The sequence below is a fragment of the Copadichromis virginalis genome, linkage group LG8 (genome assembly GCF_057382275.1).
Source record: "Copadichromis virginalis isolate Kocher_CV1m ecotype Utaka linkage group LG8, C_Virginalis_male_GT1.1, whole genome shotgun sequence".
NCBI classification, from domain to species: domain Eukaryota; kingdom Metazoa; phylum Chordata; class Actinopteri; order Cichliformes; family Cichlidae; genus Copadichromis; species Copadichromis virginalis.
Window position 1 is genome coordinate 24,056,127 of NC_140625.1, and position 13,372 is coordinate 24,069,498.

General features: G+C 39.6%; 1 protein-coding gene across 1 annotated transcript in view; it reads left to right on the forward strand.

The window, feature by feature from the left end:
• LOC146703475 (glutamate receptor ionotropic, NMDA 2C-like) overlaps positions 1–13,372 on the forward strand; it is a 64,993-nt gene that overhangs the window by 18,082 nt on the left and 33,539 nt on the right. Inside the window, exons 4-5 of the mRNA XM_085466723.1 lie at positions 10,907–10,972; positions 12,624–12,812. Coding sequence (XP_085322849.1) covers positions 10,907–10,972; positions 12,624–12,812 — 255 coding nt within the window. The remainder of the gene's footprint in view (positions 1–10,906; positions 10,973–12,623; positions 12,813–13,372) is intronic.

The following is a 13,372-nucleotide window of genomic DNA, read 5'->3' on the forward strand; positions in this document are numbered from 1 at the left end:
GGCTGACAGGTGCCCAAAGGCAGTGTTTTACTGTCTCATAGCTGAGTCTCTTTTGTGAGTGAAATAGTCCTCCTTGTTTCCATAATTCTCTCTCTTCCTCCCCCCCCCCCCCTGTTGGTTAGTTCACTTCTAACCCTGTCTCTTTCCCCCATGCATTTCATATTTTGCTTTGGTCTCTCTACACCTTCACTGCTTTCTTCTTTTCCTCCATCACCTTCGCTCCTTGAATCTACTTCTTTTTTTTTTTTGCATGCTGGCAGAGTCTATTAAGACTGTGGCTTGAAGTAAGCCAGAGGCCTGTGCTCCTTTTTGCTCACTTGGAGCTCTAGGACAGCATTAAACTGTTAATTAGAGCCTTCAGGAGGCTGAAGCACCCTGTAGCGCTTACCATTTATCCCCAAATCCAAACCATTCACTCATCTTTTCCCTCAATTTTTTCTGTCCCTCTGAAAACTTCTCCAAGCCATTTACCTCAGATCTGCTTTTAACACACATCTCACACAGTTCTTCTGCTGCCTCCAGAATATTTTTGTCAAATTTCATCATCGATCACTGGTCTCTGGTTGGTAATTTGCAGAGCCAATCACAAAACCTGTCAACTTGACAGCGAGCAAACACAAACAAGCAGGTGTGACGTTGCCCCTGAGAAGTCCAAAGTGTTGAGTGGTGGTTCTCTGTAGAACACAAAGAGAAAAGCATTTTCCTGTGGCCTGCATGTCGAAGGCATTATTTTACCCTTACCCTCATACTCCTCTTCAGTCTCTCTATATGCTCCTTTGTTGTCCGGAAGAAGAAAAAAAAAAGCTTGTCAGAGGTGTCTGGCACAATGGGACAGGTGGGTTGGATGGAGAAAGACATGCCCGTGAGTGCATGATTCTGTTAAGGGATAAAAGAGCTCAATAGTGCTTGATTATCAATAGGCCTGATGATGATGAATATCTTTGATAGTGGGTTTAAAAAGAAGCAGCAGCCGCCCGAGCCGCCTATTTATGGCTCCTGTCTCAGTGATCTTTCTATGGTGAACAACAAGGAAGGAGGGAATGAGACAAAGATGAAAAGATTGAAGGCTGGAGAGGAAGTGTGTCTTTTGTCAGACGGCACATACATCAAGCAAAAGCGAAGAAGAGGAAATTAAAGGTTAAGGAAGCGCTGAAAAACAGCATAAAGGCTGTTCAATGGGGCCTGCGAGGGAAGGAGGGAAAAAAATGTAGTGACGTGTCTCTCGGAGGAGTTAGAAATCAGAGATTGAGCGTGTTTTCTGTTTGTGTGTTCTTGGCTGGCTGGTTGTCAGTCACTGCAGTGTGCTGGGCGATCATTAGAGGGTGCTACTTCCAGATGTCGAGTCGTGGGAGCAGTGGAGCAGGAGGCGACAGAGAGGAGATGAGGATGGGGGCAGGAGCATGGTGCCGACGAGGCTGCAGGGGGAACAACAAGAAACTTTAATAACAAAACTTTAATTCAGTTGGAATAAAATTCTAACATCTGATATATAAATATTCTAATTATGATGGCAGTGATTGCGATAATAACTGTATTCAGTCTGAGGAAAAGATGCATCTTCAGAGTTGATGGGTTTTATGTTTTCAGAAACATCACTTGGCCAAAAGTATGCAGACAACACCAAAATATCAGACAATCCAAGTGTTAAACACGGGTTTTGTTAAGGGTGTTTTATCAAAGTATGGTTATGAGTACCCCAAAACATAGGGTTGGGGTTGTCAAGTAATGCATTACACATCAATCTTTTCTTAAAAGTAACGGAGTATGTCATTTAATTACTTACCAGAGAACGCAATTTGTTAAACTATCTTTTACAGTGTAAAGCGTATGAACAAAAGGGCAACAAAGCAAAGATGAAAACTAGCTCAAAGAGAAGTTCAGGGTCTGGCTGCTGGGTCGGGGTCGGCATGCACTCAGCTTTTGCAATGACTTTGAGCTCTCAGCTAGCTTTGCATTAGCATCCTGTCTGTGCAGATGGCTATAAAGAGCCAATGTGTTAGCAGTATAATGCAGTTGTTTCTGTTCTGCATGCAGTTTGCACTTTAGAATCACGCTCTGATCCTTTTGGGCAATAGAAATAAAAGTAATGTCAGTATCTCCAATCCTCAATAGCTGCAAATGTCTGACTTTTTTCTCTTTCTATCTGCCCAGCGTGCTGATAACTGATTAACTGATATGTAATTACTAAATTTAGTTCAGTAACGTTACTATGTTGCTAAAAATGTAATGTGATTACAGTATGTGTTACACCTAACACTGCCACTACACAATAGTTGTATGTTAGCTGCAAATGTATATGCAACAGTAATCTGGTTTCTCCAGCTATACTCTTCAAATTTCCAGCAGGAAAGTTTGTCCATGTTTCTGAAATGCCCCCTTTGCAACAACGACACGGGATGATGTCGTTGTTGCAAAGGGATTAAAAGCATTCTGTATTTATTATTCCACTGCAAACAATGAATCGGCTTCATAAAATAACTATTAATTGTATAGGTTAATTAATTAGCAGATCAGGAGATTAACTGTTTTGAGGATTTAGATAACATTTTGAAGCCTGGGGCAGAGGTTTGCTCCAATTGGCGTCAGTGTTACTGACGCCAGTAGAGTCTGTTGGGGGCCAAGGCAAAAATTCACAGGGGAGTCCTCCAACCAGAGTTCGTCATCATTTGTGTTATAAATAAATACATAACTAAATAACTAACTAAATAAAATAAATGTAAGGGATTTTTTTTTGGCTTAACTGAAAATGACAAAAAAGCAGCATATCAGGTAATTTGGAATCTTCAGAGTGCACATATAGTATAATCAATCATTTGGAGGGGGCACCCTATCCTTCGCTTTTGCTGCTGGTGTTATAAATGTAATGATTCTGAGAAAAGATAACAAAGAGACACTGGAAAAGATTCTTATACCAGTAACATATTAATACCATTAAATTATATTTGAGCACAAATTCAACTTTTGAATGTTGTTCTTGGGCACAGCATCCACAGTATAGCTCTACTTTTTGGATCTTTTTGATAGAACTTTAATAGTTCCAGTACAAAGGATACTTATGTGCTGGGGACTGCACTACAGATACAGAAAATACAATAGTAGACACACACAACAATGTATATATAGCACTATAATTTACATGACTAGATCTAGTAACTTAGAGTACATGTCCAAATTTCTTTGCATCAAAATTTCATAAGTTCTGTCAAACCTTAACATTTAGCTCAAATGCAACTTTAATGTTAACTAAAAAAAGATTTCAGAAAATTTTCATTCTCCAAATCACTCAGTTACTGGTGTCCTACAGAAAAAGATGTAAAACATTACTCTACAAATGGCAGAGACCATCTTCAGTTCAGCAACAATGCCTAAGGCCAAGCTGAGTGGTTATATTGTTAACGCTGTACTAGCGTCTATATTCTTTCACACATATTCCCATTAGGATTCAGGTGGGGCTCTATGGTGGCTCTGAACGTCATTCACTGCAAATGAAGAAGCTGCAAGCAGCTGAATGCTTTGCTGGTGGCATGCTGTGCCCCTCATCGGAGCTCAATGTTGGCGTCTGGCTCTCAGCTGATGTTCTAGTACATCACAGAAGTGCTGGATAGGGTTGAGGTCAGGGCTCAATGCCTGTCCACACTGTTGTCTATAATCAAGCGAAGTCTGCTAGCTAGGTCAGGCCGCTCGAGCTGCATTATGTCATAGACACGTAACATGCCTGACTCTCCCACTTTGGTGGTGAATTAAAGCTGCAAAATGTCCCATCCCTCTCTCTCCTGCTCCACATCCCTACCTGCTATTTCAATCCCTCCACCACCCTGCAGCCACATGCAGGCACCAGGGGAGTATTTACTTACAACTCCCCAATTTCCTTCCCAATTTGCAGTAGGTATGTCACCAGAATCAGCCATTTTTATACTTGATACGTTTTAATACCAAAATTCTAAAATCACAACTGTACATTTTTTAATCACCTGCAAGTGTTCTCGTCTGTCATCACTGCATTCACTAGAAATACTAGACATAACCATAGCAAAATCCCCAGTGGAAGATTGTAACCAGCGTGCCATGATACACCGTAAAAAAAAAAATCCTAAAAAAACAGTAATATTCTGGCAGCTGGGGCACCAAAATAATACCAGAAAATAACAGAAAATAACTTTCTCATAAAAATACGGTTATTTTCAGTAATGACAATATAGTTCGTTGCCCTAATTTTACATGGGATTTTGCCTTTTCCGGGTGCTTTTAAACATTAAATTAGGAACATTTTAATGTGATTAAACAATGAAATTACCTATAAACAAGGTCAATGAATGCGGCAATATGAATAATAATACTTAAATGTACAGAAATATACAGTTAACAGTTGGTTTAAATAATAATAATAATAATAATAATAATAATAATAATAAAATAGAATAGAATTCAACTTTATTGTCATTGCACATGCACAGGTACAGGGCAACGAAATGCAGTTTGCATCCATCCAGAAGTGCTTTAGTGATATAGATATATTACAGTATATATTAGCGATAATATAGATATGTGAGTATATTACAGAATAATAATAATAATAATAATAATAATAATAATGGATTGCATTTATATAGCGCTTTCGAGACCCTAAAAGCACTTTACAATTCCACTATTCATTCTCTCTCACATTCACACACTGGTGGAGGCAAGCTACAGTCGTAGCCACAGCTGCCCTGGGACAGACTGACAGAGGCGAGGCTGCCATATCGCACCATCTGGCCATCACCAGTAGGTGATCCACTATTTCTGGTATCATCACATCTAACATTACTTTAATTATTATTTAGAATAGAATAGAATTCAACTTTATTGTCATTGCACATGCACAGGTACAGGGCAACGAAATGCAGTTTAATTTAATATTATTAAATCTCCATAATGTAATTTACTTAACCATTAATTCTCCAAGTATCTTGAAATCTACTGAAAAGATGATAGTAGAGAGCATGCAATAACAATATTCAATTTTAGTCACTTACAGTTATTTATTCACCTTTCAATCACTTTAATGTTAAAACTGTGTAATTTTAAAACTGTATATACTGTATATTCTGTGTATTTGTTATCTCACTCTCATTGCCTGTTCTTATTGTCCTTATATTCAAAATTATGCTGCTCTGTTGTATGTTAATTGCCCCTTGGGGATAAATAAAGTCTTTCTAATTCTGATAACAAGTCAGTTCAAAATCCAATATGGGTGTTAATGGGTTAGAGTCTGTGTAGGCTACATATATGATTCACGTAATTTTGAGAACCTTTAAATTGATCCAAGAAGCAAACAAAAGACAATTACTTCTTCCAACGAAAAGACTTAAGCAGTTGAAGAGATAAAGATTAAAAAAAAAACCATGAGGCATAGGAACATATTACGTCCACAGTGAAGTGGACATAATAGCAATGACGTGATAGAAAAACTACCTCATCACCTCACCTCATCTTAAAAAATGTCTTTCTGAAAAAAACAAAACAAATAGTTTTCACTTGACATAAATATAAAGAGCATCATTGCTTTTGTAAATTGGGTTGAGTTCACTCTTAAAATAATGACAGAGGGTAGTAAATTATTTTAATAGCCGCCGTGAAACATTTTGGGAAAGGAGGAATTAATTAACTGCAGATGACAGCTCTTATCTGCTCTCGTGAAGCACTATTAAATCTCTCTGTTTTGCGCCATAAATGTTTGATCACTCACAAACAAGCTTTTGTTTGTTACAGTTACAAACATCAAATAATGAGCGACTGCACTGGCAGGCGATGATACGGTCTGGAATTTAAAAAAAAAAGAAAAGCTGACAGCTTTATGTGGATGCCAGTAACCATGGACAAAAGTGCCTTTAAACTGTGAACATGATGGATTTTTGAAGCAAAGAAAGCGTTGAGTTCGAGCATTCGAGCATATAAGATCATCTATTACAATTTGAGGCTGTCAGTGGAAGATTATATTCAAGGGTTACCGTCTGAGGACTGGCTGCAGTCTAAGGTCACACGCTGGTCGTGATTTTGGTTCAAAGTGATGATGTGAGCCAGACAACTGTCACTGGATCACAGTGTACGTTTCTTTTTTAGGAGTTTGTTTCTGCTGCCAGACTGACCCGCTTTCTCTGTCTGTCCTTCTGCACCTCTGTTTCCTCTCTCCACCGCCTCCCTTCTGGCTCTCCCTCGGCCTCATGATCCAGAAACCACAGCACTCTATAAACAGGTCATGAGAAGAACAGAGCTGCTGCATTCACGTTGGATACAGTTTTCCATTGCTGGGAATAAAATCACATTAATGGCCAAATCCAATGAGTATGACCCAATAATTTCTAAAAGGCAGTCGGTCAAAGTAGTAATAAAAGTATTTCAGTAGTTTAATACTTTTCCTGACATCATGAAGAGATAAATGTCACTATATAAAGGACAAGTAAGTCCCCTAAAAACATTTCCATCAACTTCCATCGAATGTCCTTGATTTCTTCCACCAACCCCAATGCACCAAAAGATAATCTGATTCTGTCGCTGATGCTCAAGTCATCACAACTACTTTTGAAATACTGCCTGAGATCATTTCTTTTGAAGATATAGTCCCTTTCAAGAGAGAAGCTGTCACCAAGACCATGTCTTCAAAAATATATCTGTGATTATCGTAGCTTTAATGTCGGATAACTTGATGAAAAAAGAAAAAAAAATTGACGAGAGCCTCCTTTCTTTCCTTTCTTTGTTTGTGCATCGGCCTTAGCATATTTAGAAAGATACATCAATTTTTACCTTCTTACAATAAAAAAAATTTCTGTGTCAAAGACCCAAAGGTGTAGACTGAAATGATCATGGTTGAAAAACACATTTATGCTTTGTTAAAACTTTACACCCAGACAAGAGGGTGTTAAATGTTGCCACATTTTTTTAACCAACTTCGAGCAAAAGTACCATGGTATGTATCATAAATTCAGGGAGTCAGGTAGGAACTAATTTTTCATGGAATGAAAAATTAAACAAAATTGCGAAACCTTTGCAGTTTACTGGCGTGATTTGTGCCTGTTTGTCGTTTAATACACACGGCTCACTCATTACAAAGTTGTCTTTTTTTTGGTGATGAAATTTTTTTTTTATCATTCTAGAGGGTATGAATTTCAGATTTCAGAAATAATGTAAATTATATGCCATTGTCTTTGGAGTCAACATGTTAGAAAGCACATTTTATCATTACTGCATCATTAAAATGCCAAAAGAGGGAATATCTCATACCCCCAGTGCAGAGCGTTCTCACTCCCGAGGCGTAACATGTCGACGTTTTGTCACATCCCGCGGCGTTCCTGAGGAACGCGAAAGGAGACCTTCGGCGTTCTTATGGTACGCGGCGGGTTATGGCTGGAATCCAGTGCAATGACGCTCCCGCGGGAGTAGACGTTCCAGCCCTGTATTCCAGCCCTAAACCTAACCTTATCCCTAGCCCTGACCATAACCTTATTCCTGACCTTAACCAGGACTTTAATGATGTTAAATAGCGTGTTTCTAAGCGATTTGAAGAAAAAGAGCGAACATGTGTAGGTTCAGTCCAGACGGTTCTCAAATTTCCTCTTTTTCCGAGGTCGTCATTTAGGAACGTGGTGGGTAGCCGAAAACGTAATATGGTGACGATTTGTCACCTAGCGTAAAATGTTACGCTTTGGGAGTGAGAACGGGTTGCCCAGTGACACTGCAGAGACTGTGGAGCAGGTTGTTCACTAATTGCAGGGTTAGTGGTTAAATCCCAGGCCTCTCCATGTGCCAATGTAAGTGTCCTTGGGCTGGACATATAGGGCCATGTTGCTCCTGCCAGTATATTACACATTTGGTGTACCTCCAGAAAAGTGCCTTTATTTTTACTGTAGTTTTTATATTGTTAAGCACTTTGTGCAGCATCGGCTGTTTGAAATGTGCTATATAAATAAATTTGACCTTGACCTTTGACCTTTAAAAAATATAGATTTTGTGGGGAGAGCTGGCTTTCATGCCTCATTTTTGTTAAGAGTGCACTATACACTCACTGGCCACTTTATTAGATTCACCTTCAGTTCCTGGGTTGGACTGGGTTGTGCAATTTTGGTGAGGTATGTGAATTGCAGCCTCAGTTTCCTGTTTTTTTCTTTAGTTGACAGAAGTGGTCTTCTGCTGCTTCATGGTTTGAGCTGTTGTGCATTCAGCGATGCTCTTCTGCATACCTTGATTGTAATGCGTGGTTATTTGAGGTACTGTTGTCTTCCTATTAGCTCAAAGTAGTCTGTCCTCGCTGGATTTTTTTTCTCCTTTTTTTGGACCATTCTCTGTAAAGCCTAAAAATGTTTGTGTGAGAAACTGCTGGTCCCAAGAGACCAGCAGTTTCTAAAAGGCCAGCCTATGGAACACCAGGAACCAGGCCATGTTCAAAGTCAGTTAAATCCCATTTCTACCCACGTCTGAATTTCAGCAGATTGTCTTGACCATGTCTCGAGTCTCTGCTATGTGATTGGCTGATTAGATGTTTGCGTTAATGGGCAGTTGAACACCTAATAAAGTGGCTTGTGAGTGTAAATACATGCTAACAATATTGTTATTTTTATACATATTGATGTAATTTGTGAACTATCTGTGGCCATCAGATGCATTAATGGATGCTAATATTTGGCTGTGATTTGTGGTAGGGGGCTTTGTTAAGCAATTAAAATGGTAAATCTAGCAGACCTGTCTGGGTATTACTGTGTAATACATTTGTGTCCATATGTGAATGAGCATCTGTGTGTGCTTGACTGACACCAGTCACTCCACTGAGCAACGGTACAGTACAAAGTTCTCCCCGTGGAATGAGAGGACTGTGTGAGCAGCCACCATGTCCACAGTCTCCCTGTCATATTACCATACACTGCTGCAGTAGGACTGCTAATTACACTTGTGTGTGACAGCCGCACTGCCAAGGTGGTGAGAACAAGACGGCTGGGAAGTGGAGGATGAAAAGAGGGAGGGTGAACTCTGTCTCTTTGTGTGGGTGTGTCACTGTGAGAGTTAGTCGAGAACAGGATTTTGTTGTAATTCTCATTTGATTTCACTATGGAAGAGAAAGTGAATGTCTTCAAACATGTTTGATTCTGATGTGACAAACTGAATAGTGATGAAGCACCGACTTGACCGAGGAGGTCACCGTGTTATTAGCTTGTTTAATAGCTCGGGCACAACTAATTGTATTTTTCCTCTTCTAATGATGCACCTCACCGCTGCATAGACATACTAGCTGAAGTGGGGCACTATAGCTAACCAGGACTGCCAATCCACAGCCATTTTTTATTCATTCACTGACAGCCTCAGTATTGCTATTTTTATAGCTATTTTGATGCCTAGCCCAGTCCGTGGTCTGGTAGCATTTCAACTCTGGATAGAGGTGAGTTTCAAACAAGCACAGACAGAGATAAAATTGGTAGAAATTGAGTGAAAGAGTCTGGCTGTGATACTTCTGTGGTATTCCTCAGGCTGCAGAACTCTCTTGGGCTTTGCAGAGGCTCTGAGCTGTGAGAGAGGGAAAAGCAACAGGAAGGAGCGATGACAGTTAGTCACCTCTGAGACGAGAACAGACTGAAAAGATCTGAGACCTGGTCCCTAATGGCACTTGACAGTTTAACAGTAGCTCTTCTCTCTCTCATTCATTCTGTTTGCCTTCTTCTCTTGTGCATTACATGGTATAGTACATGTACTATACCATGTACATATTTTAAAAAGACAATATTGCCCTGATCTGCGTTTCTTGCACCAACCTCCCCATCTCCACCCATTATTAAATTAAAACATATCACTACTTGTGTCAAGACCCTGCATATTCTTGCACCTGCTTACGTCACAGGTCTGCTTATGCCCTGCAGCACCATTAGGCCCCTTAGATCTCCAACTTCTTTTAACTATCACAGATGCGGGTCTAAAAAAAAGATAGGGGCAAAGTGTCCAGACTGTGGAAATTTATGGTTAACTCTTTTGTCTGGTTTGGCTGTTTGAATCAAAGTGCAGCCAATGCTTAGTCTGTGTATGAGTGCACTGCTAAGAGGGATTTTGTTCATTTGGAGGTAAACTTCAGTTAGGTGTGAAAATGTACGCTAACGCCTAAAACATAAAGAGAGCAGCAGGACTGAATATTTCCACTTCAGAGACATTGAGAGCCAATTTGGGGAATCAAGGCCCTGGAAAAAATAAAAGCATTTTTTCCTTATAGGACATTTATTCCTATAGGGTGCAGGTATTTTTGACAGCTATCTGGTGTTAAGGAGCTATTGCTAACTAGTTGCTGTCATATGTGTAAAACTATAAAGGTGTGCTTCTGGTCACTTTTTAAACTGCCCAATTAAGGTTTTTTAAAGACACTGCTGAAATCTCTAAAGATCTTTTATTTCAAATGCAATCACCCGTGCATCACCCTCTTAAAATGTAGTCCTGTCTTTGTCTTTATTGGTTCTTAATTAATTGGTTATGTAAGACTGTTCCATGGTGACTTTTAACATGGACCGTTTTACAGCTGAGCAAGGGAACTAATTATTTAAATAGACTGTTCTGCAGCTGTAACAATGTTAAGATGTTGCTAAAATGAGGACAAGCGAGCAAGTTCATGTGAATATCTTGTCAGTTTGGCTTCTGTTGTGACAGGTTCAACACTGTACCAGGATTTTTTGTGTGCTGATTTACTCAGAATATTTTAGTTTTGTTCCATGGGTGAAAATATTTCACAACACAAATGAAATGAAACCCGTTGGGTACTCGATCTCAACACTTTTTTAAACCTCTGTGACAGCAAGCATGAGCCCCGCTAAAGAAGTCTGCTCTGAGCTGCTGTTGCATCATCCACCTTCAGAACCATGACAACCACAAGCATTGAATGAAGCACTCTTTTTCATTGCAGGCTGAAGGATCCTCTTTCTTGCAGATGGGAGTCTCCCTGGAGCAGCAGGTCAACTGCATATTCAAGGTATGGAAGTGCATTATTTTAAAGCTGACAAAAACTTAATTCTTTCAGTTTTGAGGAAAGAAAATTCTAGTTCATTAAATCTTAAGAGGGATGAGGCTGACAAGTCAATTGCAGATCCCCAATTTGAATTTGGAGTTTCCATAAACGAATACAATCTGCAGCAGACTTTTATTTTACAATTGGCAGGTATATTTTTTGATTGATGTTGTCATTACTGTCTTGATGTTAAACCCAAAGTTAGGCTCGATACATTTCTAAATAAAAAGAGGAATCACTTCGGCCGTACAATCAAAACAAAACCAAAAGCAACTCAATACCACAGACAGTATTCAAATTACTTGGACACTATGAATTCATGCGTTTGTCAGTGAAGTGCTGTTGTGAGGCTTTAAGCTAAGTAATGTGGTTTCTGTCATCTTGGTGTTTTGAAACCTGTAGACCTTATTTTCACCAGGTGACCTTAAAGTCATGTGTTTACTAAGGTTACAGAGCAGGCATCTGAGGGCCGTTTTACCATAGACTTCTGTACACCCAGAAGTCAGATGACAACCTTTCTGCACCTCTGAAACCTACTAGTTAACACTTTGTCTTAGTTGTTTAATCGAAATGGTAGTAAACTAAAGTTTTAGCCACAAGGAATAATTTCATAGGGAATGGAAACACTAGGAAACACAGGCAAAATCACAGGGAAGCATAGAGCAATGAGAAGTGAATACACAAACAAGGAAACTGAGGTAATGAGCCCAGGGGAAACTACACGGCAGGAACAAATAAAAGAAGAGACAAGTGAAGAAGAACTCTATCAAAAGAAAACACAGAAAGAACCAGAAACTGAAACATCGAGGAATCAAGATACTTTTTCATTCTCGTTGCCACATTTCTGAAAGCCAACATAATGTTAAACAGCAACAACAACAAGAATTCAGAGTTCACAACAGAAAAACCTTTGTCCAAAAAACAGCTCCATGACACTTTGTGCAATCAATTGCCTTTACCCCTTGAAACCAGTAGTTGCTGAGGGTAAAAGCAAAAGCCTCCTTGTGATTGCTTTGGTCACTTGCAACTTGCAGCAGTTGCACCTATCAAGCATAGATCATGTTTGCAGACACGCATAAGGTACTCGCCAAACAATATTGAGACTGAAAAATGAAAAACCAGAAACGGAGAATGTTTGTCTACAGAGCAAAAGTTGTGTTTTTGGAAACGTGCTGGCTGCAGCAAATTTTACCAACCTTTAGCCTTTCAAAAGTGTTTTAAGACATGTCGGCACCTTTATGCAAATTACAGCTGACTGCTGCAATCTGCTAGCGACTAAAGCAGCACCCTCTTTGTGACCTGTTTCACCTAGCAACAGCTCCAGGGCCCACTCACTAACTGTAACTGTACCTTTTTCCCCTTGTGATTGGTAGCTGAGGATGAGGAGAGATCATTTGGAAGAACTGAACATGATTTTTTAAGATGCAAAATTCAGACATTAATGACCCATAATAGCAGACAGTAGATATATTAATCTACTCTTTAAAACATAATACATTTGTCCAAGTTAGGGTTTACCATTTACTCTACTTCTTTACTTTTACTGCACCTTAGAGGATGTGACAATATTTTTTCTTGCAGCAGATATTGATAATTCTGCATGTGTCTGTTTCAGATGATGGAGGAGTATGACTGGGGCGAATTTGCTGTGATCACCAGCCTAATGCCGGGCTACGACACCTTTGTGGATATAGTTCAGTCCTACACAGATACTTCCTACTTCTTGTGGAATGTGCAGGATATAATGTCTCTGGAAATGTCCGTTGGAGCAAGTGACATGAAGTTCAAACGCATGCTTCAGCAGGTACGACAAGTCACTTTGAAATGTTAAGGGATTCTATTATCTGGGAGATTAAATCACAAGCTACTGTTTTCCTGTTTTAATGGGCAGTATGCATGAAACGCAGGGGCAGGAGGCAAGTAGTTGAGCCTATCCCAGGTGTCATAGGATGAGAGATGGGGTACACCGTGGCCAGGTCACCAATCTGTTGTAAGGCTTTCACACAGAGATAGACTAAAATGTTATTAGCTTTGTCTGTTGCCAGACGGCTATGACATTTTGTCTCTGTTCGAAGTAATGGCACTGGTTCAGGGTGGGTACTCTGAAGCATAATGTTGCAGCACTAATCTTTTTAACATTAACGTGTAATTTAACATAAAGCAATATGTTTTTGGAGTCGTTTTCAGTGCTCAGAACTGACCAAATACTGAGTAAAAAGTGAAAAGTACAAAATGAGTGAAAAGGAAAGTAATCAGCCTGCGAGAACAAAGCAAAACACAAACCTCCCAAATGGGAAACAAGCTGTGTTCTGGTGGCAGACTTGGAAAATTTGCCACAGGCATCCCTCCTGCCTCCATATGCAG